We start from the raw sequence: 27,127 nt of genomic DNA on the forward strand, positions 1-27,127 counted from the left end.
ACTGGGGGGTGGGTTAGGGTTTAGGGTGATATATGTGTGTATGTATATATACATATATATATATATATATATATATATATAAACAACACAGGACCGGCACTCATTGAAAATATAAGCAGCTTTGCCGGGTGCCCCCACAATATAGCGAAATACAGACCAGGAGGTGCGGCACTCACGGACCCATATGAGGAAGCACGAAGGTGAGCCAAATGGTAACGTTTCAGTTCTTTTATGTAACTGTCTTCAATGGACAGTAGTGGGCCCACTGGCTTCAGTGACTGCTTCCCAATGGACAGTAGTGGGCCCACTTGTTTCAGTGATTGTTGCCCAATAAACAGTAGTGGGCCCACTGGCTTCAGTCATTGTTTCCCAATAGATAGTAGTGGGCCCACTGGCTTCAGTGACTGTTTCCCAATGGACAGTAGTGGGCCCACTGGCTTCAGTGACTGTTTCCCAATAGACAGTAGTGGGCCCACTTGCTTCAGTGATTGTTTCCCAATAGACAGTAGTGGACCCACTGGCTTCAGTGATTGTTGCCCAATAGACAGTAGTGGGCCCACTGGCTTCAGTGATTGTTTCCCAATAGACAGTAGTGGACCCACTGGCTTCAGTGTCTCTTTCCCAATAGACAGTAGCAGGCTTCGGTGACTGTTTCCCAATAGACAGTAGTGGGCCCACTGGCTTCAGTGACTGATTCCCAATGGACATATGTTAGCTAACTATGGTTTTGAATACTATTATCTAAATTATTGTCTTTAATATACTATTACTGTCTTTGTGAAGTCTTGTGCTCTTTGTGATACTTATAACGGCAGTATCCGTAATGCATTTGATTGTATAATTACGTGAGTGAGGGATTGTACAGTATTTCTGTAATAGAGGTTACATAGGATTTTATTATATCTCAGACAAGTATAACGGATCTCTCTTTACCAGGTGGCCTTTGGGATGGAGCTGAACGCTCTGGAGGACGATCAGACGCCGTTTCCACGAGCCATATCTCTGGTTATGCAGGCTTTGGTGGAAATGAGAAATCCTCTATTCAAGGTGACACTTTTATACAGTAAATCTTTTTTGTAATGGGAAATCTAAAACTGTATTCACATTATGATACACAAAACATTATAGTTACATTAAAATAATATTTCAAAGGGGTTCATCATTCACAGATATATGTCTAAAAGTTTGGTGCTGATTCAGAATTGCGCGCTACTGCGACCACTGTAAGGTCTTTTCCCGTACTCACGCCTGTCACGTTATGCTGATGCTAGTATTAGCCGTTCCCCTGGTGTTCAAGGTGACCATGCAAGGACTTAGGTGTCTATGGGGTCTATTTACTAAGCAGTGTTAGGAGACAGAGTGAAAAGTGATAAGAAAGTGATAAGGTGCCAGCCAATCAGCTCCCAAGTGTAATTTTTCAAAAATAGCCTGTGAGATGACAGTTCGGAGCTGATTGGCTGGCACCTCATCACTTTCTTATCACTTTTCACTCTGTCTCCTAACACTGCTTAGTAAATAGACCCCTATGTACTAAGCCGTAAAGAGAGATAAAGTGGAAGGAGATAAAGTACCAACCAATCAGCTCCCGACTATCATTTTTCAAACACAGCCTATAGAGTGACCGTTAGCAGTTGAATGACTGGTGCTTTATCTCCGTCCACTTTATCTCTCTCCATGGCTTAGTACATAGGACCTGATTCATACCCGAACGCTAAGAAGCGTTCGCTCGTAGCAGGCCGATTTTTCACATTCTGCGCAGTGAGCGTGCGCGAACCAGTGCGAAGGATCAGTAAGCGTTCGTTCGTTGCGCATAGACTGCCTAGCAGAGTGAGTGACAGGAGAAGCCGTTTAATGGCCAGGGGCTGGCCATTAAAAACGGGGGAGTGGAGGTGCGAACGCAGGCGAGTCTGAGCGTCACAACGCCGTTTCAGAGGCGTGCACAATTTAGAGGCAGCGTCATAGTACACGTCACCTGGCTGTATTTCACACTGAAGTGCTCGCAGTGCTTGAGATCGAGTATAGTCAACCTCAAGTGCTGCATTCGCTTCCGATGGTACCCGATGTACCGATGGTTGCATACACAGTGCAGGTGCTGCCCATTGCATTGAATGATTGCATACAGCTGTATAGGTGTGTGTATATTCGCCCAATACAATTATATTTCACTTTGTGTACTCTGAATTGTTTTTAAATGTGATGTGCTTACAGGAAACAAATACATTTTAGTGCCCTAACAGTTTACAGCATGGTCCTTTAAAAAAAAATACATTACAAATTGTGTAATTCAAGTATAAAATAGAAAACTCAGGAATAGTCGACTACTGGAATAAATTGATCACACGCAGAGAGAGAGACAGAGAGAGAGAGACAGAGAGAGAGAGACAGAGAGAGAGAGAGAGACTGATTGTTTGTTCGTAGAGAGACGTGGGTGCTTTTGACTTTGGCTGGGCGTGTGTGGCTTTTTAATAAGCTTTGCGTAAGTTTGCTTGATTAACATGTATTCGCTCACTGCGGCTGCGTGCGAACGCATCTTAGCGTCCGGGTCTGATTTAGGTCCATAGACCCCTAAGACATCCACTTTGAGTGTCTTCAGATGCTTCAACACTGCTTAGTACGTCTTTAGTCTAAACCATTGGTTGCACCATCGAATCTTGTATCAGCCCCATGCGAGGTGCATATTCTCTATCTGACCTCTAACTTGAGAGTTTGCAACCAGTTCAACAGCACACCCACGACACTACCATGACGCGCCCATAAGAGGCCACCTCTAAGTCAGCCCTGGAACGCCCAATGCATTTCTGATACTGAGTGTGTCAGTCACAGCTGTGCCTCTGTGTGTACACGGCCAGGGACACACACTCTGTGCAAGTCTTTAAAGGTTTTATTTGTGCACACGCAGTAGTAAAAAAATCGCTGAACTCCAAGACATTGGCATTGCAGGTGACTCCGAATCAGCCCCTTATTGGATCCTAAGAAAGGTTTGTGATCTTATGTAGCTTTTTTTTTTCTGTGCTCACTTCACTTCCACCATGGTAAGACCCTAAAGTATTTGTATGCTGGGGAATGGTGTGCGGTTAACTTACCGCCTCCTGGAATGCCAGCCATCGGAATCCCGACGCTGGAAGTCCGACCTAGTACTAAATATAGGTATCTAAATCACGACGCCCGACATCCCGAACGAAGGTGAGCGAGTACTGTTAGCTGTTAGCTGGGGGACGGGGGGAGGGTTAGTTTTAGACACCCCCAGGGGGACTTAGGGTTAGACACCCCCCGGGGGGGTTAGGTTAGGGGAAGGGTTAGCCACGCCACTGGGGGAGGTTAGAGTTAGGCACCCCCATGGGAGGGTTAGGTTTAGGGTGCGGGAAGGGGGGATTATGGTTAGGCACCACCGGGGGGAAGGGGGAGGTTAGGGTTAGGCACCCCCACAGGACGGTTAGCTTTAGGGTGCGGGAAGGGGGGATTATGGTTAGGCACCACCGGGGGGAAGGGGGAGGTTAGGGTTAGGCGCCTCCCCACCAGAACGGTTAGGTTTAGGGTGCGGGAAGGGGGATTATGGTTAGGCACCACCAGGGGGGGGGAGAGTTTAGGGTTAGGCACCATTAAGGGACGGTTAGGGGGGGAGGGGAGAGTTGGAGTACTTACCAGCCCCAGTCGGGATCTTCACTGTTCGGGATTCCGTCGTCTGTATTACGTCCGCCGGGAACACATCCGGCGGCATTACATACCGATTCCTTTGGGAATAGTTTGCAGTTATCCCTACTACTGTAGCTACATTAGGATAACGATAAGATAGACTTAAGACCAACCTTCTGGCTAACACATTGTGTGTCTTTTATCAGTAAGTCAGAGAAAACTTTAGCAGATATTGACAGCGGAATGATTTTGTCATGGACTGAAATGTAGAGAGTGATAAATAAAACAGACTCAGATATAACACCAAAACAACAGACTTACCTAGATAGATATATCAGGTATGTGGGTCTTAGTGTAAACCAGGGAGGGGAGGACAGAGAGTGTAGTAATAGATAGATTAGGTTTCAGGGAGGGGGGTGACATTATATAGGCGTCAGCAGAATAATATCTGGAAATGGTGTGGTTCACGGAAGGACGTAAAAAAAAAAAAGGTATCAGCATTGAGATATTACTGAATAAAATAAGCCTGTTGATCATGTAACCAAGAAAGAAGGGGCCCAGCGCTGAAGGAAAGGTTGTAGAGATACCATGGTGGAGAAGGGACGGTTACACCAGAGAGGCTGAGAACTTGTATGAGAAGGGATGATCAACTGTATCAAACAAAACCTTTAACTTCCCTTGGATTTAGCAGCCAAAAAGATAACTAGATGCTTCCATGAGAGTTGCAGTGTAATAGAATTCAGATTGGTCCAGTAGAGAGACAGTTTAGAGATATTGGATAATGCAGTTATGCATGAGGCATTCAAGGAGTTTGCACAAGAAAAACTAGAGATCGGGTAGAACATTCACAAACACTGTCACAACTCATGGAAGGATAATGTGGATGCTGACCTGTACATAGATACCCAGAACAGAGCCGCGGAGTCTAATGTGCCGGTGGTTTTCACCAGGGATCCTTGCAAGAGGGTTTGGGCTCTGATGCGCCCGATGCATAGGTCGCGGCCCTCTGTCTGGGTTCCTAACTGAGGAGCTGGTGGACACTGGCGTTGGAGGCAGAACTATACCCCTGGAGCATGCAAAAGCATAGTTGTCAGAATGGGTCAGAACATGGTACCAGGGAACAGGCAGTAGCAGGGAAGCCATGGTCAAAACCAGTCATCTCGAAGCGCAGTTCCAGAGGTTAAACAGAATCAGGTCACATGGAGTAGCCGAGGTCAGATAGCATGCACAGTGCATAGCACAAGTAAATGCTGGAGTGAGGTTTTGAGCCTAATACTCTGGAACTTTTCAGTGCTTAGAGACTCCCTTTTATAGGGAGAAGGTTAAAATTTGGTTTCCCACATAACGTCACATTTGGTACGCATTCCACTTTAAATTTCAAATACTCCGGCACAGACCACTACGGGAGCCGTGGCCGCCTGTTGTACATCACATAGCAGGGAGAGAAGCTGGCAGGAGGGGAGCGCCTGCTAAAACTGTCACCACGACGGGCACCAATGGACCACAGCAGCCCCGGAAGACCAGCGCCGCCAGACACAGTAAGTGAGCTTTGGGGAAACTTTTGGTGAAATTTATGTAGAAGATGAGGAGCATGGACATCTGATGCTTTAACCCAACAGCATTTTTTTTTCGGAGCCAAACCCCTTCCAGTCAATCAGGTATTGAACAGACCCTCAAGAATTTCTGGAGTCCAAGATTTTTTTCACTTCATATTCCCCCTTATGGTCACCTGAAATGGAGAAAGCAGGTTGCAAGGTTTCGAGTATCGGTTGAGAACCAAAAGTTTGAGGACATACATTTGGTATCCTGAGTGTGCCTGGAAGTTTCTGTCAAAATGCCACCAGGTTAATTGCCTAAAGGATCTGGAAAGGACTGATATATCTTGGAGCAAGCTTCATGGCAGGAAACTTTAACCGCAGATGCCGAGTTTACAGTAACACCTTATCACCATGTTTTAATAGGGGAGTTTTCTTTCTTTTCTTGTCGTAAAAGAATTTGTACTGAGAAAAGGTTTACTTAGATTCCTCTTTACTTCAGATGTGGATTAAATATTTCACCATACCACAAACGCTGGCAGTTCAGGTAAAGCAGAATGAAAACCATATTGGATGAATAATGGAGAGTACCCAGAAGTTTCATGTAAGAGATTATGGGCAAATTCGGCCCATGGTAACATGGAGACCTAATCATCCTGATTGATGGAAATGTAAACTCTAATTAACGTCTTCTGGTTTCACTTGGTTTACTCGCTCCATTACTCTGGGGGTGGTGGGCCGGAGACTCCGTTTGATGTGAAAACACTTACACAGCACTCTCCAAAATTTGGAGGTAAACTGTACCCCTCAGTTGGAAACCATGTCCTTGGGGTACTAGTGCAACCTTATTATCACAACAAAGTGTTAGCCACCAATAACCTCTAAGAAGGAGTTCCAGCATCTTCTTCACTCGCGCATGGCCGGAAAAACGTAATGTATATGCCTACTGGAATAACTTCGAATGTATCTCTGGTGTCACAAATGTTTTCCCAGAAGGAATCTAAACTTTTTTGGTTACAAAAAGCAAGTGGAATGCAATATTGGCTTATCGTCACGACTCTCCTCCTCCTCTGTGGGACTAAATGTATGAGACAATGCATTAGCATTAATGTTCTTACTTCCTCGACGGAAAGTGATAACCAGGTTGATGCGATCAAAAAATAATGACCATCTGGCCTGACAGTAGTTTAGGCAGTGAGCTGTCTTGAGGTACATTAGGTTCTTGTGATCTGTGAAGACAGTCACTGGGAATTTTTACCCTCTAACGTGTATTGCCGTTTTTACAGGGTCAGTTTGATCGCTAATATTTACTTGTGAGAGAAGAAAATGCAAGGGTACCACTTCCCTGCTGTATTCTTTCGTGACAGCACTGCCCCAAAACTGACCATAGAGGTATCAACCGCCAAGGAAGAAAGGCTGATCACGGTTGGGTTGTCTGAGGATGGGTGCTGAAATGAAACACTGCTTAGACCAAGAGAATGCTACTTCAGTTTCAGGAGGCCAACCCCTAGTATCTTGACCTTTCCTGATGAGTGCAGTAATGGGGTTGCTTTAGACGAGTAGTTCTGAATTGTCTGTAGAAGTTACGGAACTCCAAGAAATGTTGTATTGCTTTCAAACCAGTCGGATGGGGCCAGTTACCAATGCGGCAAGCTTCTCTGGGTCCATCTGTTGGTAGGAACCAGAGATACCATGGAAATGCTTTCTTTTTGCTCAAAGGTATATTTTTCCTAATTTACAATAAAGCTGGTTTTCTTGAAGTCTGGAAAGAACTTCACATACATGCTTGTGATGACTTGTTAAATCTTTGGAGAATATCAGATTGTCATCCAAATAGATCACAACATATTAATATATAAGGTCTCGGAAAATGTTATACATATACTTTTGAAAAACGGTGAGTGCATTGCCTAATGCAAAAGGCATGGTCAAATACTCATAGTGTCTGTGAGTGTGACGAGTGTTGAAGGCCATCTTCCACTCTTCTCCTGTCCTGACCCTAATTAGATTGTAAGCCCCATGAAGATCTAGCTTGGTAAAGACTTTCGCTCCCTTAATCCTGTCGAAAAGTTTAGAGTTTAAGGGTAAGGGATATCAGTCCTTGATGATGATGATGGCATTCAGACCATGGTAGTCTACACAAGGACTGAGGCCTCCATTCTTCTTTTTTAAAAAAATAGGCCAGCTCCTGTTGGTGACTTGGATTCCATGATGAACCCATGTTTAAGCTTTTCCTTTATGTACGTGATAATTTAACCACCTGTGTCTCAGGGAGTGACAGAGGGAAAACTCTTCTATGAGGTAACATTTTCCATAGTAACAAATCGATGGGACAATCCCATTCTCGATGGACAGGCAGCATCTCCACAGCTCTTTTACTGAACCCATCACAGAAGGCTTGGTAAGGAACTGGCAGAGAATTATTTTGAGCAATGGTTGCACTGATTTTTGATAAACATTTTTGGTGACAACACAAAAGAAAAGAGTGAGGTTTATCTTGCGCACACAACCTGCTGCTAGTGGCAAAACACACCAGTGGGTGATCCCCACCACCTATACATAAACAATACACCAATGGATAGAAATAGGGTGCTTTGTTCCAAAGCAAGGAATACTTTTCTACATACAGCCCCTGGAAGAAAAGTGGACTGTGTTTGATTCATTTTAAGCAACGTGACTATCTATGACAATTTAAGTGTTTAGGGTTTTTTGTGCTGGTGGAACAAAGCACCCTGTTTCTATCCATTGGTGTATTCTTGGTGACAGCGAGACCCTAAGTCAAAATCTGAGGTTTGTTCTAATCTAAAAATGGAGTGGGCAGATATAACCATGGGAGAACCAGAATAATTTAACTCTCGTCCGTTGGAAGCACATAGAAGGAGATCTGCTTTGTACTGTATGAAGAGTGCCAACTAGACTCTGGTTTTGATAATGAATGGTAGCCATAGGAATGGTACCACCATCCACACCAATTATACAAAGAGGAGTTCCCAGAGGCACACATGGAATCCCATACTCTTGAACTTTTTTGACCATAATGAAGTTACCATCGGCACAGAATTAAGTAAGGCTCAAGTGGTTCAGAGTTTTTCCAACAGTAAGGACACAATAGTGACCTGAGGTGTGTTAAACCATACCTAATCTGACCAGCACATAATCATTTAGGACTTCTCATTTCCTGGAAGTTTGGGACAACTAGTGAGAATTTGGCCTGGATCCCCACAATATAAGCACAGCTTGTTTTAAATTCTCATTTCTCTTTACTCAGCAGGAAGGCGTGATTTCCCGACTTGCATGGGTTCTTCTGGGGTTGCAACAGTGGCTGTGAACCAAGGGGCCAACTTGAAACTGAAGTGATGTGACCGCTCTCTTTCTTGAGCTCTCTTCCTATGGCGGAGATCCACCTTGATGCACAGAGATATTAACTTGTCCAAAGATGACAGTAATACTCTAGACACAAGCTCATCTTTACTTCATCCTGACAATCCCTGTAGGAATTTGGCTACCATAGCTTCATTGTTCCAACTAAGCTCAGAGGCAACAGCTCTGAACATCACAGCGTAGTGTGAGCCCCTTGTTTCAGATGCAGAATAGCTGATGCAGCTCATGTCACTTGTCTGGTTTTGTTGAATATTTTTTTCAAAGCTTATAAGATGGTAAAATGATATACTAGTGCATCATTCCTTTCCCACAGGGGGGATGCCCATGCCAAGGTCTGTCCAGTTAGCAAGGAGATAACATAAGCCACCTTTGTTCTTTCAGGTGGGAAATTAGCAGTCTGTATCTCAAACTGTATTGAGCACTGATTCAGGAAACCCTGATAACTTTTGGGATCCCCATCAAATTTTGCGGGACTAGGAATCTGTAGTGGTGGTGGTGAATGTGCGCTGCAGGAGGCATTGAAGGCTACGCCTAAAGAGGCTGTATGGCATCTGGGGCTGAGAGTAAGATATGAGCCCAGGCCATATATAGGTGTGATGTACAGTAGTTTTAAAAAAACAAAACTGAATCTGCAAATGGCTACAGTGTTAAGACCTCTGAATAAGATAGAATACAATATTTCACTTATGCAGTGGGTGACACACATACATCCAGGGCCGTCTCTTCCATTGGGGTTGTTGGGCAGGTGCCCAAGGGTCCGAAGCATCAAGGGGCCCGTCAGCCCCCCTGCAGCTGCGGCCAGTTTTCTTTTTCAAAACACCACTGTGTTCCATGGGTGACTAGCGGACCGCGGACCCCCCCCCCCCCTCCTGCTCCTCTGCTGTTGAAAAGTACTCACCCAGACCCACTACCAATGCCGTTGCTCCGCTGTATCCACCTACGCCAGTCAAAGAGAAGACTGCTGATTGGAGGCGCGAGCCACAGCAGCTCCGCCCCTGGCTCCTTCTACTGTTCCGCTTCTGCCCACCACCTGGCACACAGTGTCTGGAGCCGGACTGGTACCTCGAGGATCCGTCCAGGTCCAGTCCGTCTCAGTCATCATCCGTCCCAGTATCTCACAGCCTCTTCAGAGTCAGGACAGGAGACTCCTCTCCTCTCCTCTGACAGGTGAGCCACCACTGCAGAGTGCAGTAGTAAGGTGCGTCATGTAAGCTCTAGGAGGCAAGGAAGTGCTATAGCCAGGTTCCTGTCTCCGGCTACATCGTTCACCCCTGGTGGGGGCACCCAGTTATCAACAATATTGCTGGATATTAAGAGAGGAGTGACCTCAGTTTTTTGGGATCACTGGAGACTGGATGTGGTGGCTGGCGCTACATTGCCTTAGGCTGAAGACTTCAATCTTAGGCAATGTAGCGCCAGCCACCACATCCAGTCTCTTGCCAATTATTTAAAAACATTTTTTTTTATATATTTAAACTGATTTTGTTGAAAGTACTACTAAATCTAAAGGTTTAATTTTATTGACCATTTACTGTACATTTTGGGTGGGTAGGGGCCCCAGTGCATTGCTTAGCCCGGGGCCCACACTACTGTTAAGACAGCCCGGCATACATCCTCCTTGTATTGATGTGTAGTACATAGAAACTGTGACCTTACAGCTGCACCTCACCTAGTAACTCTAGTCCCAGCAACTGTTATTCAATATGAACATTTACTATATAACCTATTTCTAGTACTCATGGGGAAACCAAACCTTTATAAAAGACGTCCAGAAAAGTGTCATACTGCTGAGGAACACAGGGAGAGAATGCATTGAAAGACGGAAAAAGGCGATAGAGGATGGAGTGGAGATTCCGGTGGATATACTCACACAAATTCTCAAAGGGGCAGGTATGTTCCCTTCATATTAACGATTGTCATTCAATGCCAACATCCATCTTGGTAGCAGAGCTCAGGATGATTATTAAGCCATAAGATAACAATTTATGTTTCTGCTGGTTTAATTAGCAAATGACCTTGCACGTTGTAGGAAAACATTATACTGGATGTACAAAGTGTGATGATCCCATGCCAGCCACCTTCATTCTATAAGAAACAGAGTACATCCTCCATCATAATTACCTGTGGTTTTAGGGCCAATGCTGCCTACAGCAACAAGGTACCTCAAAGGGGACCAAACTCGTCCCCCAGTTATATCAATTTATTCAAGTTCAAGAGTGTGTCAGAGGAAGAACAGATTTGGATCAATAATCATTTTGGGGTGAATTTGGTCCTTTGGAAGAGTTATATAGATGACATACACAATCTAATCTTTCACTCACAGTGCTGTCCTCTTCTGAGTGGCTCATGCACAGTTAATGAACACGGGCTCTGGGCTCTTTTCAAATAAAGAAGGGTCCCAAGATGCTATAATGGCGCCGTCAGGCCCCCACAGTGTTTTACTATGCACTGTTCTGCCCCTAGTTTGACAATTTTTTATCATATTTTCACAAACCTTTTCATAGAGGGATTAACAACAAGATGGATGTCCAGGGTCATCATACACATGGGCGTGCGCGTGCGTGAGTCCCGGAGTGAGTGCAAAAATCACTCGCTCCGGTGCTCGCAACAAACGGGGTGGCTGTTGATGTTGATCAACAGCTCGTCTCGTTTTTGTAGGCGGGGAGGGGGGTTGACTGGGCAAACGGAGGTGTTCCTACAGGAACGCCTGCCGTTTGTGGGCGGTCCTACTGATATCACTCGTGATGTCAGTAGGTGGACTTCCTGCTCTATTAGAGCAGGAAGTCCACTGGGGCATGCGGCCACGAGACCCTACCGTAAGGGTCTCGTCACAAGCTCGATGGTCGCGATGGTCTTGACCATTATGACCATCACCGGGCCATTCGCATAAGCTGTGGGTGGTCACCCACAGCTATGCGAGCGGCCAGAAGGCCGCAACTTAACAAAACAAGCGCCCGCCCTGATTCAGAGCGAGCGCTCGCTTTTTGCGAGCGGCTCTGAATTAGGCCCATAGTTACATTACCAGCATAGGGGTACTTGGCTTTGCCTTTTAAATTATTGATACTTTAAAACATCATCCAGACTGACCAGGTACCCACCAATGCCTGCAGTTTGCAGGCTATTTTATTTAGCCCATAGAGTGATTGATAGCTTGACATACATGCTGTGCAGATAATACACTGTGGGGATTGGTTGTCATGTAGAGGTCCAGTTACATTACAGCAACTCAATCTCTTGTGGGTTTTTCTTTTTAAACTTTATCAGATACCATAAGGACATTGTCCTATAAAGTGGGAAGAGTTTCCATAATGGAGTGAGAAAAATATGCTTGTCATGTGAAGCTATCAATATTGGGGTTTAGTAAGCTGGAAAAAGAGATAAGTTTGGCATTGACCCTTTATCAAATTTGTTCTAATTTAATTTAAAATATTTTAGGTTCTCGTTCTAAGATAGACACTATTTGGCAGACATTTGTGATGCTCAGAGATACGTCTTGGCGAGTTTAAGGAAATCTCATGTTTTTGGTCATCAGGCTTTAACAAAGAAAATATGGTGAATCTTTATGAATGGAAATGTTCATGGACAGCGCTGCCATTAGGGGACCTAGACAGTTGCACTGGTTGGCAATAGCTAGGGGAACCTACAGTAAATCCCTAAATAAGTGACGTTTCACCCATCCAGTGCTTATAATGCCCCCACATGGAATGTCTGCCATTGATGTGTAGGAAAAGCAGCTGACGGCTTCTTGCATGTGACACTACCGGCTGCTGATCCTCCATGTCAGCCTTTAGGAACAGATAAAAGTGTCTGTGATCAGTCTGATATATCTGATGACAACCAATGTTCTGCGGTACAGACAAATGTTTTATCATTGTATCTTCTCTTTACAGCTCAGGAGGAAAACTGCGATATGGAGGATTTACTGGATAACTTTGTCACCTTCTTCATTGCAGGTCTGTAAAACAAACCTTTAAATATAATTTTCAAGAAATGAAAAGGTTGATATAGTGAAAGATAAAAAAACAAAAAAGCTTTAGGGGAACATGTTTTTATTTATTGAGAATAGATGGCAAATTCCTTTTTTCGTATATATATTACAATAGGGGGTGCCAGTGTCTGCCGTGTGTGGGGGAACTGGTGTTCAGGGGGCGAGTGAGTGTGATTGCTCCCCACCGGCACATGAAGCAGGGAGAGAGAGTGGTCTGACTGCTGCTGCGGCATTCTCTTTCCCTAGCACAGCGCACAACGTGGCGCCATTTTCCCGGTGACCCACACATGCACAGTAGACTCTGGGCACAGACTAGTGCCCAGAGCATACTCTCCTACTCTCCCGGGACTGTCGGGAGCCTCCCGAAAATCGGGTGCCGCTCCCGACACCCCGCAAGACTAGGCAAATCCCCCGGGATAGCCGCCGGCACCCTGAAAACCCCCGCGCCCACCGCAAAAGTGGGCGATCCGGGGGTACGATAACGCAATTCGTGCTGAATCACGTCATCGTAGTCCCGCCCCTGCTGTATAATGCCAGTAATATGGGCATTATAAAGTGGGGGGGCGGAGCCACTTTGACACGATCGCATTGGCACGCCCCCGCTCCGCCTACTTGAACCTGCCCCCACCCTCTCTGCTGGACGGACTGGCCAGCCCCCTCCCTGATCCTCCTGCAAAATAATCTCGACAAGTATGGCCCATAGTCTACTGGTGCGGTCAGTGCGCTGCCGTCTGCCGGGGCGAGAGGAGACGGCCCCAGACGGGGAAGGCACGCCCCCCCATTCTCTTAATACGCCCCTGCGTTCCGTATCCTTTAAAAACCATGCACATCTATGTATTATCTTTTGTAGATTCAACTAGACATCAGTCAAAACACTTGTAGGGATATCCAAGAAATAGCAAACTTTGCTCAATTATCACCAGGACGCTTATGCAGTCATTATTGCACAATTTCCATATGTTGAGAACAAATAATGGCCCCCGTGGTCTAGTATTTTACAATTTGTTTATACAACACACAAAGATAAAAATTCTTACATTAATAAATCGCTCAATCGCTGGCAAGCAGACATTTAATAAACATAAAGAAGGAAATACTGTAAGAGAATAGGAGACAAAATAGAAAATACAAGTTATGAGTGTATTTCCATTTGTGTTTCATTTCCATTGGAACCCATGGATGACATCATGCGCCATCCGTGAGCTCCAATGAAATGATTCTACCGGTGGCCAAGTGACGGAGAAAAGGTGGACTTCTGAATTCTAATATGTAATGTGTTAGGGGTGTACCTCTAAACTGTTATATGTCTATAATGAGTACATTAACAGTTATTTATTATAATTGTATATGGATTTGTTGTCTTTTTAGGACAAGAAACAACAGCTAACCAGTTATCATTTACTGTACTGGAACTGGCACGTAATCCGGAGATATTGGAAAAGTGAGACAAACAAGTACAATAGACTTTATTATAATAAAGGAATCCACGCTCACTTATACAGTTGTGACGAGCTGCAATAATAGTCGAGTCGATCCTGACTCGTGGGTCATACAGAAATATTAGATATAATTAATGTGCATTAATTACAATAGGCTTTATGTAAGATATCGATGTACGGGCTAAAGGGTGCCAAGATGTTGGTGTATATTATGTCGACATTAAGAATGTTGACATGTAATTTGTCATCTTTCACAATGTCAACACTGATATAATGTCTACATTACCAGAATGTCTACATTGTGAATGTCGACAATGGGCTTTTATATGTAAACTAAACAAATTAATAAAACTTAACCAATCAACCCTAACCCAAAATAGCAGAGCTGCTCTGCTATATTGGTGTCACTACACTTAGCCATATACGGTGTGAGACACGCAGCGTGACCGAGCCACTCCAAGAGATGTAGTTTAAGGTCTTTTTCTTTCATTTTGCTTCTTTTTTTGCAATATGTTTATTGTTTTTCTCAAAATAGATTACAAAAAAAGTCAGACAGTACATCAAAATACAAAATAAGACCCCCACACACCATAGACTGATCATAAAAATGTTTGCAAAACATAACAACAATATCCAAAAATTATTCAGTTTAATACAAACAAAATATGAGGAACAAATAAAAATTTGACTAAAGCAAAGACAACACACAACCACCAACTGGCCAACTCGTTGCACCCCATGTAGAAAAAGCGGAACTAGCAACACCCGGGGGGAAATCAGGGTTATTAAATAGAGGGATCATGGGGGAGAATTTGGAGGATACATCTTACTTCTTATTTGCATCGCAGACGCAGCGAAACACCACTCAAAGGGCTCTATTTACTACAATCCGCATATTGAATGCAGATTGTAGTGTGATATTACCGAGTGAATTCGCATTGCGAATTCAGGCAATATCACAGGGATTTACTATAAATCCCTTGCAGGGACAGAGCTTGCGATAAAGCTCTGTCCCTGTGGATCCCATCCGCACTCTAGTCGCGGTATTTTCGGAAAAAATACCGCGACTAAGAGCCCGCGCATGCGCCGACCCACCGTCGCTGCTACCCCCCACCAATGCTAAGCCCTGCCCCCACGATCGCGGACCCCCGCGACCCCCCCCCCCCGCGACACCCCCTCCCTTCATTACACTTACCTGCATCCTCCTGGCCTCCGGTGATCTTCTCCGGGCTTCCCGATCAGGTGATCTCCCATACTGCACTGGGGCCCGATCACCTGATGACCTGGCAGCAGTGCACTGTAGGAGACCAGCTGACCGGAGAGGAGCCATCACCGGAGGCCCGATCACCGGTCCCTGGATTCAGGTAAGTAAAAAAAAAAATGTTTCAATTTTTTTTTTCTTTTTTTTACAGCAATCAGCTTGCGGTCTGCTTAGACCACACAGCTGATTACTGGGACCGGCTCCCGGTTCTGCTCTCCCCGTTAGAGCAGAGTGGGAGCCCGGTAACCAGGGGAGACCCTGGATAACGCCACCTCCAGGTGGCGTTATTATCACAGGACTTCCCCCGGTATATTTTTACAATTTATTTTTAGTAACTCTGGTCGGATCACATTTCCCATTACAATTATGGGAAATGCGATCTGCTTTACTAAAAATAAGTGATACTGGGGGTTGGAGTAGAATTTTACTAATTCTACTCCAATTGCCCTGTAATAACTACAGGTGAAACTAAAATAATGTGAAAAGGGTGTGAAAACACCCTTTTTCACTTTATTTTAGTAAAAATAATGTTAATAAATAGAGCCCAAAGTGTACTAGAGATGCTGGGTCTTTAACTCCACAGAATTTAGGCCCTCATTCAGAGCCATACGCTCTGAGCAGAGCGCACGCTCTGAATGAGGGCCGCCCTCCATGAAAATGGAGCGTCCTCCTGGACGCTCGTATAGCTGTGGGTCACCACCCACAGCCTATACGAGCGTGCATTTTGATGGCCGCGATGGCCGTGACCATCGCGACCATCGAAACTGCGAGCCGGAGCCTGCGGTTGAGGTTTTCAACCGCAAGCTCCAGAGTGATTTTGGCTCTATCAGAGCCAAAATCACTCCCACTGACATCACTAGTGATGTCAGTGGGCCGGCTTCTAACGGGAGGCGTTCCCGTGGGAACGCCCCCGTCAGGGAGACACGCCCCCGGCACGCCCACCAAAGGGGGCGTGCTGTCAATCACCATCGACAGCACGCCCCCTTTGATCAGACACAACGAGCGAAGGACTTTCCTTCGCTCGTCGCGTCTGGCGCATGCGCACGATGGAGCTCCCTCCGTCGTGCGCATGCTCAGTGCATAACATCGACCCACTTGCGAGCGGACAGCCGCTCGCGAGTGGGTCTGAATCAGGCCCTTAGTTTTAAACACGTACAAATTCGTAGATGAAATGCAACGGTAAAAAAAGTGAAAAACTCTGTGTCCAGTTGTTCTACTTGTGCGAATAATGGAGCATACACACGGTCAGATTTGTCAGACTTGTCAGATTTGTCAGATGAACGACTGAACGATGTGAACGATTTGAACGATTTGACCAAAGTTTTGAACGATTTGAACGATTTGAACGATTGAACGATTTTTGACTGCATTAAAATGAATGGAATCATCCAAGTCTGACTGCAAACCCATCAGATGTCAGATATCGTTATCTGACAAACGGGAACGCGCATCGTTGATCGTCCATCGTTCAGGCATGTCAGATATGAACGATTTTCCTTCAGATATGAACGACTGAACGATTTTTAACTCGTTATCGTTCAAATCTGAAGGAAAAATCTGATCGTGTGTATGCACCTATAAGGAGCGTACACACGGTCAGATTTGTCAGACTTGTCAGATTTGTCAGATGAACGATTGAACGATTAAACGATCTGAACGATTTGAACGATTTTAACAAAGTTTTGAACGATTTGAACGATTGAACGATTTTTGACTGCATTAAAATGAATGGAATCGTCCAAGTCTGACTGCAAACCCATCAGATGTCAGAAATCGTTATCTGACCATCGGGAACGCGCATCGTTGATCGTCCATCGTTCAGGCATGTCAGATATGAACGATTTTCCTTCAGATATGAACGACTGAACGATTTTTAAATCGTTATCGTTCATATCTGAAGGAAAAATCTGATCGTGTGTATGCACCATTAGAGGCACATTTTTGAATGAGAAAGACTCTTGGTGTGACCAAGCAGCCCAGGTCCTGGTGTGCCGAGAGCAGCTGTTTGGTGCGACTGAAGCCACAGTGTATGAGGACATGTCTGTATCTATATGTTTCTTATTTTATGTTGCTGATCTTATAAGAAAATACATTTAAAAAAATCAACAAACTTTTATAAGTAAAAAGTGACACTGCAGTAAGAAAACTATGATATATTTTAAATACATTCAGAGCCCAGGCCGAAGTGGATGAAGTTATCGGTGATAGACGAGACATTGAATATGACGATCTGGGCAAACTGCAATATTTGTCTCAGGTACTGAAATACTAGTGTAAATACCTATAATATGTCATTAGCATGTTATAGTAAGTTCAAACTGCATGTCCCAAAAATGTATTGAACAAATGACATTGCACATGAAAAGGGGTGCAGGACTGCGTATCCATACTACCAGCACACCTCATCATGTAAATTCTATCATCCGCTGAGGTGCTTAGGAATAGGAACCAACAACAGTCCCAATTATGAATATCTTCAAAATTGAAAAATAGCATTCACCAGTCTTCTTATGCAAAAATACCCACCATATTTATCAGTTACCACCTGCCTCAGTGCCTTGGATCACCAACGCAACCACCGTGACCATCAGCTGTGATGGTTGCCCCTTTGGCCAGGCTGCGTAAGCTGAAGCTTACGTCAGCCTGGCTGGTGACTGGTCACTTGCAAGGCCAGGAAATCTGTGTCCACCGACTCAGACACTGGCTTAGTCCCTCCCAGGGAAACAGGGGCGACACACTGCAGTCTTCGGGAAGGGTGGCCAGAAACGCCCTCCAAATGCCCCAGCCTGTCAATCAGGCTGTGACTGGGAAACCGTGACACTGTGGTTGGACTCTCAAATAGAGGGCAACACATGCGTTGTAGACATCCTGCGCAGTCCTCCAACAATCGGGGATGTGCGCTAACCATCAGGTTAGCCTAGATCTCGGAATCCGCCCCAAAGCTCCACATGGGCCTAAGGCTGAAAATGATACAAGGGCCTATTGTATTGTAAGAAATAGAGGAGGCGTGGCCAGTGCTGTGTAGGTGTGGCCAGTGCCATGCAGACCTGTACACCCCTATACTATCAGCTCCAATGTCTCCCTAACCACATAAAAGTAGAAAAATTGCATAATTTTGTGAGGAAAATAAAAATACAATTTTAAATATAATACTATTGATTTTTTGCTGGCCACGTGGCCGTCTGGGTGATGGGTCATCATTATTGTGCCATGATAGTGGGCCTATTTTTACGTGGAGGCCTGGAGCTGTAGTATCATCCTCCCCATTGTTAATCTGGCCTTGCTGAAATAGCAACAGAGTTTCAGTCAATGAATAATACCCTGAATATCAATTAGCACGGAGAGAGCAAAGTGTACCTTCATCACATATAGTTTAGCACAGATAACTTGTCTATGAATGCTGTGTCCAGAATTACTTCCTCGCAGATGTCCATCCGGTGCCAGACAGTAACCCCTGACAGATTCCCAAGTGATGAACTTTTTTTTAATGTAGAAAGCCCACATACATATGCTGGGTTGGCATTGTCTCACCACGTATCACATTGAGATCTACTGCTGGATGGAAATTCTTTTCTTAAATAATAGATGCTTCTTGTCAGGTGCAAGACAATGATCACTGCAAGTGTTTTGCTTGTAGCTGTCATTTGCATCTCGCTAAAGTAAGAATATACCCCACAGTCCCCGATGCCCTTCATCGTTGTCCAAGACTTGTTCTTCAGAGGGTTATAATGTTCGGGAAGTGAGCACATCATAGTGGATCTGACAATGGCTTCATGGGAGCGAGCTTAGCACTACTTTTCTAGGCCACCCTACCCCCCTACCATTTTATTCCTGCACTTGGCGGAGGCGTCCTATCTCCATTACATGCAGCTGTGGAATACCTTCTGCAAATTGGGACATATCAATCTGGTCCCACAATCTTTCAAAATATCACACAGGGACAAGTTGTACTTTGCATGTGCACTCTCATATGGCTGAGATTGATTTGTAAACATTTGTACAAATGACACACAAATGTGTATCTTTTCTTCTAGGTCTTGAAGGAGACATTACGACTTTACTCCACGGCCCCAGGTACATCACGGGCACTGGAAGAAGAAGTTATTGTAGAAGGTCTGAAGATTCCCCCAAAAGTTTCTGTGATGGTATGATCCAAAACTGTGTTGGCCACTGACCTCAGCAAAGTTGCTCTCATGTGACAGAGACATGAAGAGTGCAGCCCAGATCACTAGGAACCTCTGAAATCTTTCTGAAAATACTGTAACTTACTTGGCTCTTTCTAATCTGGCTTCCGTTCACAGTCCACACAAACGGCTGACCAATGGTTTGATAACTTCCAAGCCCAAGGAGAATATCTCATGTTAGTACTGTTGGACCTTTCAACAGCTCTCGATACTTTTGCCCAATTTTTTATTCTCAGAACTACCGACAAAATCTTGGCCGTCATGCCTCATCTCTTTTTACTGGTTTTACCCCAACCTTTCCACCCACACAATAATTGTCTCACACTTTTGTATCCTCTCTTCCTCTCTCTCACATTGACGTAGCTCAACGTAAGAGGCCCTCTGTACTAGGGCCTCTTAGTTTTCAAGCTATATTTCATCCACATACCCATTCACTTAAATTTGCTCCTCACTACACTTGTTGTAAAATTTGTAGCTCAACAATGACTTCTCCATGGCATTTTGTCTGCTCTGGAGCTTGATCTCTTGCTCTAATAGTTTGTAGTCCAGCTTCTCAGCCACTCAAGGAAGGTGCTGAAGAGTAGCTTGCCCTGAGTTGTCCCGACAAAATCGTGAATGTAAAGAGGAATGGTAGAGATATGGACTTTATAGTGACAATTATACTGCTTTCTCCATGCACATGTTCAACTGTACCCACAATCTTGCAAAACATTGTACAGGGGAAAGTTCCAAAATTCAGAGTGAAGGACTGCTGGCATACCTTTCTCATATAAAGCTTTACATTTTTTACATTTGAAGCACCTTGCCCAATGCATGCAATATGCAATTACAGACCCTTACAGCCTTTAAACTGCAGGGGATGAGACCATCACACTTTTCTGATATGGTCCTGTACGGTTTATAACAACCTTACACTTTCAGCCTTACAATGCATCTTCGGAAGAAGTCCTGAAGTCTTTTAACAGCTCTAGGTTTAGAAGCTGTTTAAATTCCAGGTATTTAGTGTGTAAATATCCCCTTGCACAGCTAAGCAACCTAATGGTGGTCTCGCAGAAATGTTGGGCCAGGGATGATGGTTCCCATGAATTTCACTGTACTCCCCCTTTCATGCATATCAGTACACCAAATGTGGTTGCTAGTATAAGATTCCATTCTAATTGTTCTATACAAAGATGTCCCCAATATTGGGGCTAGAGTAGAATGTCTGATCTGGTAGCTAATGCACATTATTGTCTGCAATCAGATGGATAATATATGTTGCCGAACAAGATGTGTTCACATCAGCTGCTCCACTGTTGAGGTGGAAGATAGGGAGTAAGGGAGCTCAATAGGTGATGGAGCTTCCATCAGCCGACTGTCGCATTGGCTGGAAGAACTGTTTTCTGTTCAACACTGGACTCTATGGGTTTGGTGCAGAGTTATACGCACTTTACATCAAAACCGAAGATGTAAAATGCTTTAAAAAAAAAAAAAGATGCTTACATCCAACTCTACATGATCTGCAATATGGAAGTCAGGGTTCAGTACAAAAAGTACACAGAGCTGTATCCATCAACAATGGCTCCAGCTGGTGAAATATTTGCTTCCCACTGGGCAGACTTTTTACACATGTACTGCTCTGCCTGCAGGATCTCTCAGTATTTGGACACTGGGCCAAATTCAGAAGTGGACACATTGCTGAGGTTTGTGTGGTTGAGCGATTATTTATTCTATAGCGCATGCACAAAAAGTTCTGATAACCCCCTTCGGTGCATGCGCACCACTGAGGGCATGCATAGACCGCCGTTGTGTATGGGATCGCTCCCATTTGACCTGGCAGCAAAAAAGCCATGGCCGTTCCTGGGCAGCTATTGGGAGGTGGCCTGAAGTGAACGCAAAAAAAAAAAGTTGGTCTCTCGAGGGTGTGTCACGGGCATGTCGGTGAATGCAGATCCACAACCACAGAGATCATGTTTTTGAGAGTTTTCAGGAGGAGGCACTGCGCCAGACATAGGCTGTCATAAGTGTCAACAGAGCAAGTGGTGGTGCGTCGATGGTGGAGCACTTACCACTGCTGGTGGAGTTGCACTGCCCACAAGCATGGAAAGTAGGCGTCTCAGAGCTTGCACAGTCCGTCATACACTAGTACACAAGAGGAAGGCTGGAACTAATATTTGCATTTTACCGCTGCTGCACCTCCACAAAAATCCTCAGCCCCCCCACCTCTAATTCAGGCCCACATTCACAAATACTAATGCTGATATATTGGAAATAGGTGAATTACTAAAAAATACTTCGGTTTAGTATTTTTCCTTTAATCTGTTGGTCAGAGGCGCTTTAAGAGAGAAGGGGCCAGTGTGCAGGCTCCAATCAGGCCCCCTCCTCTCTGGCGGTGCAGTAGACTCTGGCATTGTGCCAGTCTACTGTGCATGAGCAGGTCTCCGGGAACATGTTGCCCATGATGCTTTCCAAGGACATCTCTACTGCGCATGCGTGAATCACCGGGAAAATGGCCGCGGTGGCCATGTTCCCAGTGATTTCTGCAGCTCTGTAGCCAGTGCCAGGCAGATGGAGAGGTGAGTATATTTAATTGGGTGCAGGGTGTGCGGGCCCCCCCCCCATCCTGGACTGCACACTTTGCACCCATTATAAATACACCCCTGCTATGGGTACTATATATATATATATATATATATATATACAGTAGATATATATTTTAATATTGTTATTATTTCAATTTAACCCTATTAACTATCCCCATGTCCTCAATGGTTCTCTCTACAGTTTAACTCATACGTTATGCAGAGGATGGAGCAGTTTTATCCAGATCCCCTCGTCTTCAACCCAGACAGATTCCACCCAGATGCTCCAAAGTAATTACTTTCACTAGCCTATAATACCTTTGTTACAAATGTACATTTTTCTGAGGTATGGACAACCCCAAACATTGATATGACACTAGAGCAGCGTTTCCCAACTCCAGTCCTAGGGTAACCCTAACAGTTCATGTTTTACAGATCCCCAAGTTGGTTCTCAGATGCATTCAGTCATAGCAGTCTCTTATGTCTGTGGGGGGGAGCGAGCACACTGATCGTGCCCCCCCCTGGCTTTGCGCCGGGCTGAGGGGGCTCAGAGCAATACTTCTTTTTTTCATGGGAAGGGGGCGTGGCCATGCCTCCCGCGATTAGGCCACGCCCCCTATTACCCGGGCCCGCCGCGGCTCTCGGCGGGCCTGCTGACAGGTTCTAAAAGATCCACAGGTGGTGCTAAGTATTTAAATTGTGATACTCATGTTGTCTGTAAAACATGCACTGTAGGGGTCCCTAAGGACTGGCGTTGAGAAACTCTGCACTAGAGAGATACTCAGTGGCACAGTGTTTACCATTACTGCCTCACAGTGGTGGGGCCTTGAGTTTGAGTCCTACCAAGGTCTGATTTGTTTTGCGTTTGGATGTTCTCCCAATGTTAGAATGTTTACTCCCACAAAGTCCAAAAGATACTGGTACACTTACTGACTTCTGCAAACATTAGACCTAGTGTGTGTGGTAGGCAACTTTGAACCTTTGTAACATAGTTTGATACATGAGTATTAATACATTTCTTTTTCACAAACAGGCCATATTTTTCATATTTCCCATTCTCTTTGGGGCCACGATCTTGCATTGGACAAGTCTTTGCCCAGGTACGTACTGATACTTACATGATAATATGTGATTGGATAGCAGGATGTGATATATTTTAATATTTAATATATTTAGGGAATGAGATTCCCCTAAATGACCCTGGGAACTTATTGTATTTTTGCATGCATGGGTGAGAAGATTCATGTAACAGTAAAGTAGCCATTTTTTAGAATAAACTTTATTGGAAAAAAATATTATAATGGAAGCGGTATGAATTACCGCCGGCCGCATGGCCGGCAGTTCGATTCCCGGCAGCATGAGGCAGACAGCTGGAGAGATCCCTGCAGCGGTCGGCCGAAAGCGCTGGAAATCCCAATCATCCCTAGGTAAGTACTTACTAACCTATCCTAACCCCCCTAATCCTCCTTAGGGGTGCCTAACCCTAACCTCCCCCCCTGTGCCTAACCCTAATCCCCTCTGTAAGTGCCTAACCCTAACCCTCCCCCTTCCCCGCTGCCTAAACCTAAGTCCCCCGGGGGGGTGCCTAACCCTAACCTCCCCCAGGGGGTGCCTAACCCACCCTCCCCCAAGCCTAATCCTAACCCTCCCGGGGGGTGCCTAACCCTAACCCCCCCCTTCCCCGCTGCCTAACCCTAACCTCCCCCAGGGGGTGCCTAACCCACCCTCCCCCAAGCCTAATCCTAACCCTCCCGGGGGTGCCTAACCCTAAGTCCCCGCGGGAGCCCTAAACCTAACCCTCTCCCCCCCGGCTGTCCACTTGAGGCGCCTGGCATCCCTTCGATCGGGATGCCGGGCGCCGGCATCCCGGCGTCGTAAAAATGACAGGCGTCTAGATTTAGACGCCTGTCATTTAACCCTCGCTGGGATAAAGCAGTCGGGAAGCCGGCTGTCGGCTTACGTCAGCCGGCTTCCCGATTGCTTCCCTATTTTAATAAGACTCCCACGTATCCCAGTTTTCCCAAGACAGTAAAGGATTTTGGGGGCTAGTCATCAAAACTTGGAGAGAGAGAAAATTGTAAGAGATAAAGTACCAACCAATCTGCTCCTAACTGTCACTTCACATGCTGTGTTTGAAAAATGACAGTTAGGAGCTGATTGGTTGGTACTTTATCTCTCACAATTTTATCTCTCTCCAAGCTTTCATGAATAGATGCCTTTGTCACTGGTAGTCGTTCTCACATTTTCTCCCAGAACTCCTAAAACACCATAAACTACAGGATGATGGGGAATATGTGCCAACCAAATGAAAGTAGTGTATGGGATGTAAATTATGGCCTGGAGTCACATTTTGCCAAAATGTTTGTTATGGTCCACTGTTGAGAATTGTCTTTCACTAAAATGATGTCTTAAGGGGGGTATCCACTACACGATCTGAAAACGACTGCACAATTACGACATTGTAATCGTTCAGTCATTTGTCAGTCGTGTGATGAGCCTGCACTGAACGATCTGGAAACATGCTGAACCTGATGATATCGTCAGGTTGATCAGCATGTTGGAAAGATGATAGATGTCTAAATGACCGGCGGGCACGCGCATCGCTGGTCGTTTTAGACACTTTTGCAAACGATCTGCAAACGATTGAACGATTGTTATCGTTCAACTTAATCGTCTAGTGGATACCCCCCTTTAGTTAAAGTGATTACTGATGTGCTAAGTGACAGTTAGTCACAGTAGATTACCTACCTGGGCTCCAGAGTCCTTACTATGGGGCGGCTTCCCGTATGAGTGGGGTTAGACTTAACCTGCTTGCTCACTTTCTGGCACATATTTTATGGTTGGCAACCACCAGCAATGGTTTTTCCTATCACTATGACCATAAATATTTTGATTTGGTCCTGGACCACCAACCTGTGGCACCCCTGCAAGTGGCCTGCGCCACCCAGTTTTGAATCCACTGCATAATTATGTTCTAGTGCAATTTCGTTGTAACACATACCAATAATCAGTATGTAAAACTTGCACCATGATTGTGTGTTTACACCATTAATATACCTATCCCAATTTGAGAATACTGTTTGAGAAATACAGCCCCATCTCTGTGTGCAGGTGCTTCTGGTGCACATGAAAATTTAGGGGGATTTAAATGCTGAAAGAAATGACAAGACCAAAAGGTTATTGATGGTTATTGCAAATCATTTGTGAATATAAATTAATTTATCTTTAACTAGCTGAAGTACCTGGCATTACCTGGGTTTAAATCTTCAAGTTATTAAGTTTTATTATGTGATGTCATCCAAATCCATCCAATGGAAGGCCCAGAACACGATCCCTGGGTCAAAGTTCTGCCGTGAGGTCCGACCGGGACCCCAAACACTCCATTAGGCATTCCAGACCAACTGCCACCCCTTTGTGAAGTTGTTATCCAAATCCATCCAGTAGAAGTCCCAGAACAGGCTCCCCGGATCAAAGATCTGCCGTGTACACCAACGTGAGGTCTAACCAGGACCTCAACCCCCTAGTATGTCTTCTGTGATCCAATGTTGCCACTCTGTGAAGATTTTGCCCAAATTATGTGATGTCGTCCAAATCCATCTAGTGGAAGGCCCAAAAACAGGCTCCCTGGGTCAAATTACTGCTCGACGCACTCCGCTGTGAGATCCAACCATGACCCCAACCACTCCATTAGGCATTCTAGACCAATTACCAACCCTCTGTGACATTTTCATCCAAACTATCCAGTGGAAGGCCCAAAACAGGCTCCCTGAGTCAAAGTTCTGCCCAGCGTACCCCAACGGGAGGTCCGACCGGGACCTAAACCCCCTAGTATCTTCTGGGATCTAATGTTACCACTCTGTGAAGTTTTTGTCCAAAGCCATCCAGTAAAAGGCTGAGAACAGGCTCCCCAGGTCAAAGTTCTCCTCATCATACACTAACGGGAGGTTTGACCGGAGCCTAACCCCCCTAAAACCTGGCCAGGATCCAACTGGACCACCTCACGTTGGTTTCATCCCAATCATTACAGGATGTCCAAATGCATAAAGGGACAAACAAAAAAACAAACAAACAGACCAATTAATTCTATATATAAGATAATGTGTCCACCTTGTAATTTGAATCAAGTGTATGCACCTAATCAGGGCCAATTTTAGCCCAAATGAAGCCCAAGGCAAAACATGCTTTTGGTGCTTCCCTGCCCCACCCCCTCCACCGACCCAAACAGGCAACTTTCTCAGGACAGTGCTTTAAGCATTCCAATTACTATTTATATTGTCTATTCTCATGCTCAATCCATCTAATACATAAAAATGTATTATTTCGACAAGACACCAGGGGCCAAATGTAATAGGGTGAGAGTTTAGAAAATGTGACAGTTTAGCAGTAAACTCACTTTTTTTATTTTTTTTTATTGAAACACCGTGTACAATATACAGATAAAAATAATGATTATTACATATCAGTTCAGAAACTGGAAGCAGAGTCAAATACAAAACCATTTCAAAGCATCATAACAATAATACATGTTCATAATATATGAACATAAGTGATTAAATCATTCAACCACATTAAGACAATAATCCCAAAAAATATTTTTGTTGAAGATGTCAGATGGACAAAAATATTCACCCTAATTCCGCAGTTAATATTTCCACAAACACACATTATATATGAAAATGTGCTGATATTTTCTACTGTAAGGTGTTATCAAGATTCCATGGAGATTTGGGGTTTATTAGATAATTCACGGAAATTGTACCATTGCGTATTTTTGAATGATACATGGATATGTGTCCAAATACCAATAGGCAAAGTTGAGATATAGCTCTCCCATGTATCAAAAAATTTAGAGACCCGATATTTCCTTTTCTAATGTGGTTTCTATCCATTCCATATGGTAAAGCTTTTCTTTGAATAATTTTAGAATAGGAGGAGAAACACTTATCCAGGCTTGTAAGATAGCCTTACGAGCTACCGCACTAATTATCAGTAATCATTTTTTACAGCCTTTTGTGACTCCCTGACCTTCCGGTAATATCCCAAACAATGCCCATTCATTAGTAAAAGGCAAATAATTCACCAAATTATCTAGAGAGTATTTACGTACTTGTAGCCAAAATATTCTAAGAAGAGGGCATTTCCAAA

The 27,127-nt window shown here is 44.7% G+C and overlaps 1 protein-coding gene across 1 annotated transcript in view; it reads left to right on the forward strand.

The window, feature by feature from the left end:
• Positions 1-27,127, forward strand: part of LOC148439541 (cholesterol 24-hydroxylase-like) — a 55,970-nt gene that overhangs the window by 25,302 nt on the left and 3,541 nt on the right. The window contains exons 7-14 of the mRNA XM_088464617.1: positions 937-1,047; positions 10,283-10,439; positions 12,440-12,502; positions 13,906-13,978; positions 17,410-17,494; positions 19,272-19,382; positions 22,185-22,273; positions 23,016-23,082. Of these exons, the coding sequence (XP_088320743.1) occupies positions 937-1,047; positions 10,283-10,439; positions 12,440-12,502; positions 13,906-13,978; positions 17,410-17,494; positions 19,272-19,382; positions 22,185-22,273; positions 23,016-23,082 (756 nt within the window). The remainder of the gene's footprint in view (positions 1-936; positions 1,048-10,282; positions 10,440-12,439; positions 12,503-13,905; positions 13,979-17,409; positions 17,495-19,271; positions 19,383-22,184; positions 22,274-23,015; positions 23,083-27,127) is intronic.

This window comes from Taudactylus pleione, unplaced genomic scaffold, assembly GCF_031769625.1.
Source record: "Taudactylus pleione unplaced genomic scaffold, aTauple2 ptg001720l, whole genome shotgun sequence".
Classification (NCBI taxonomy): domain Eukaryota; kingdom Metazoa; phylum Chordata; class Amphibia; order Anura; family Myobatrachidae; genus Taudactylus; species Taudactylus pleione.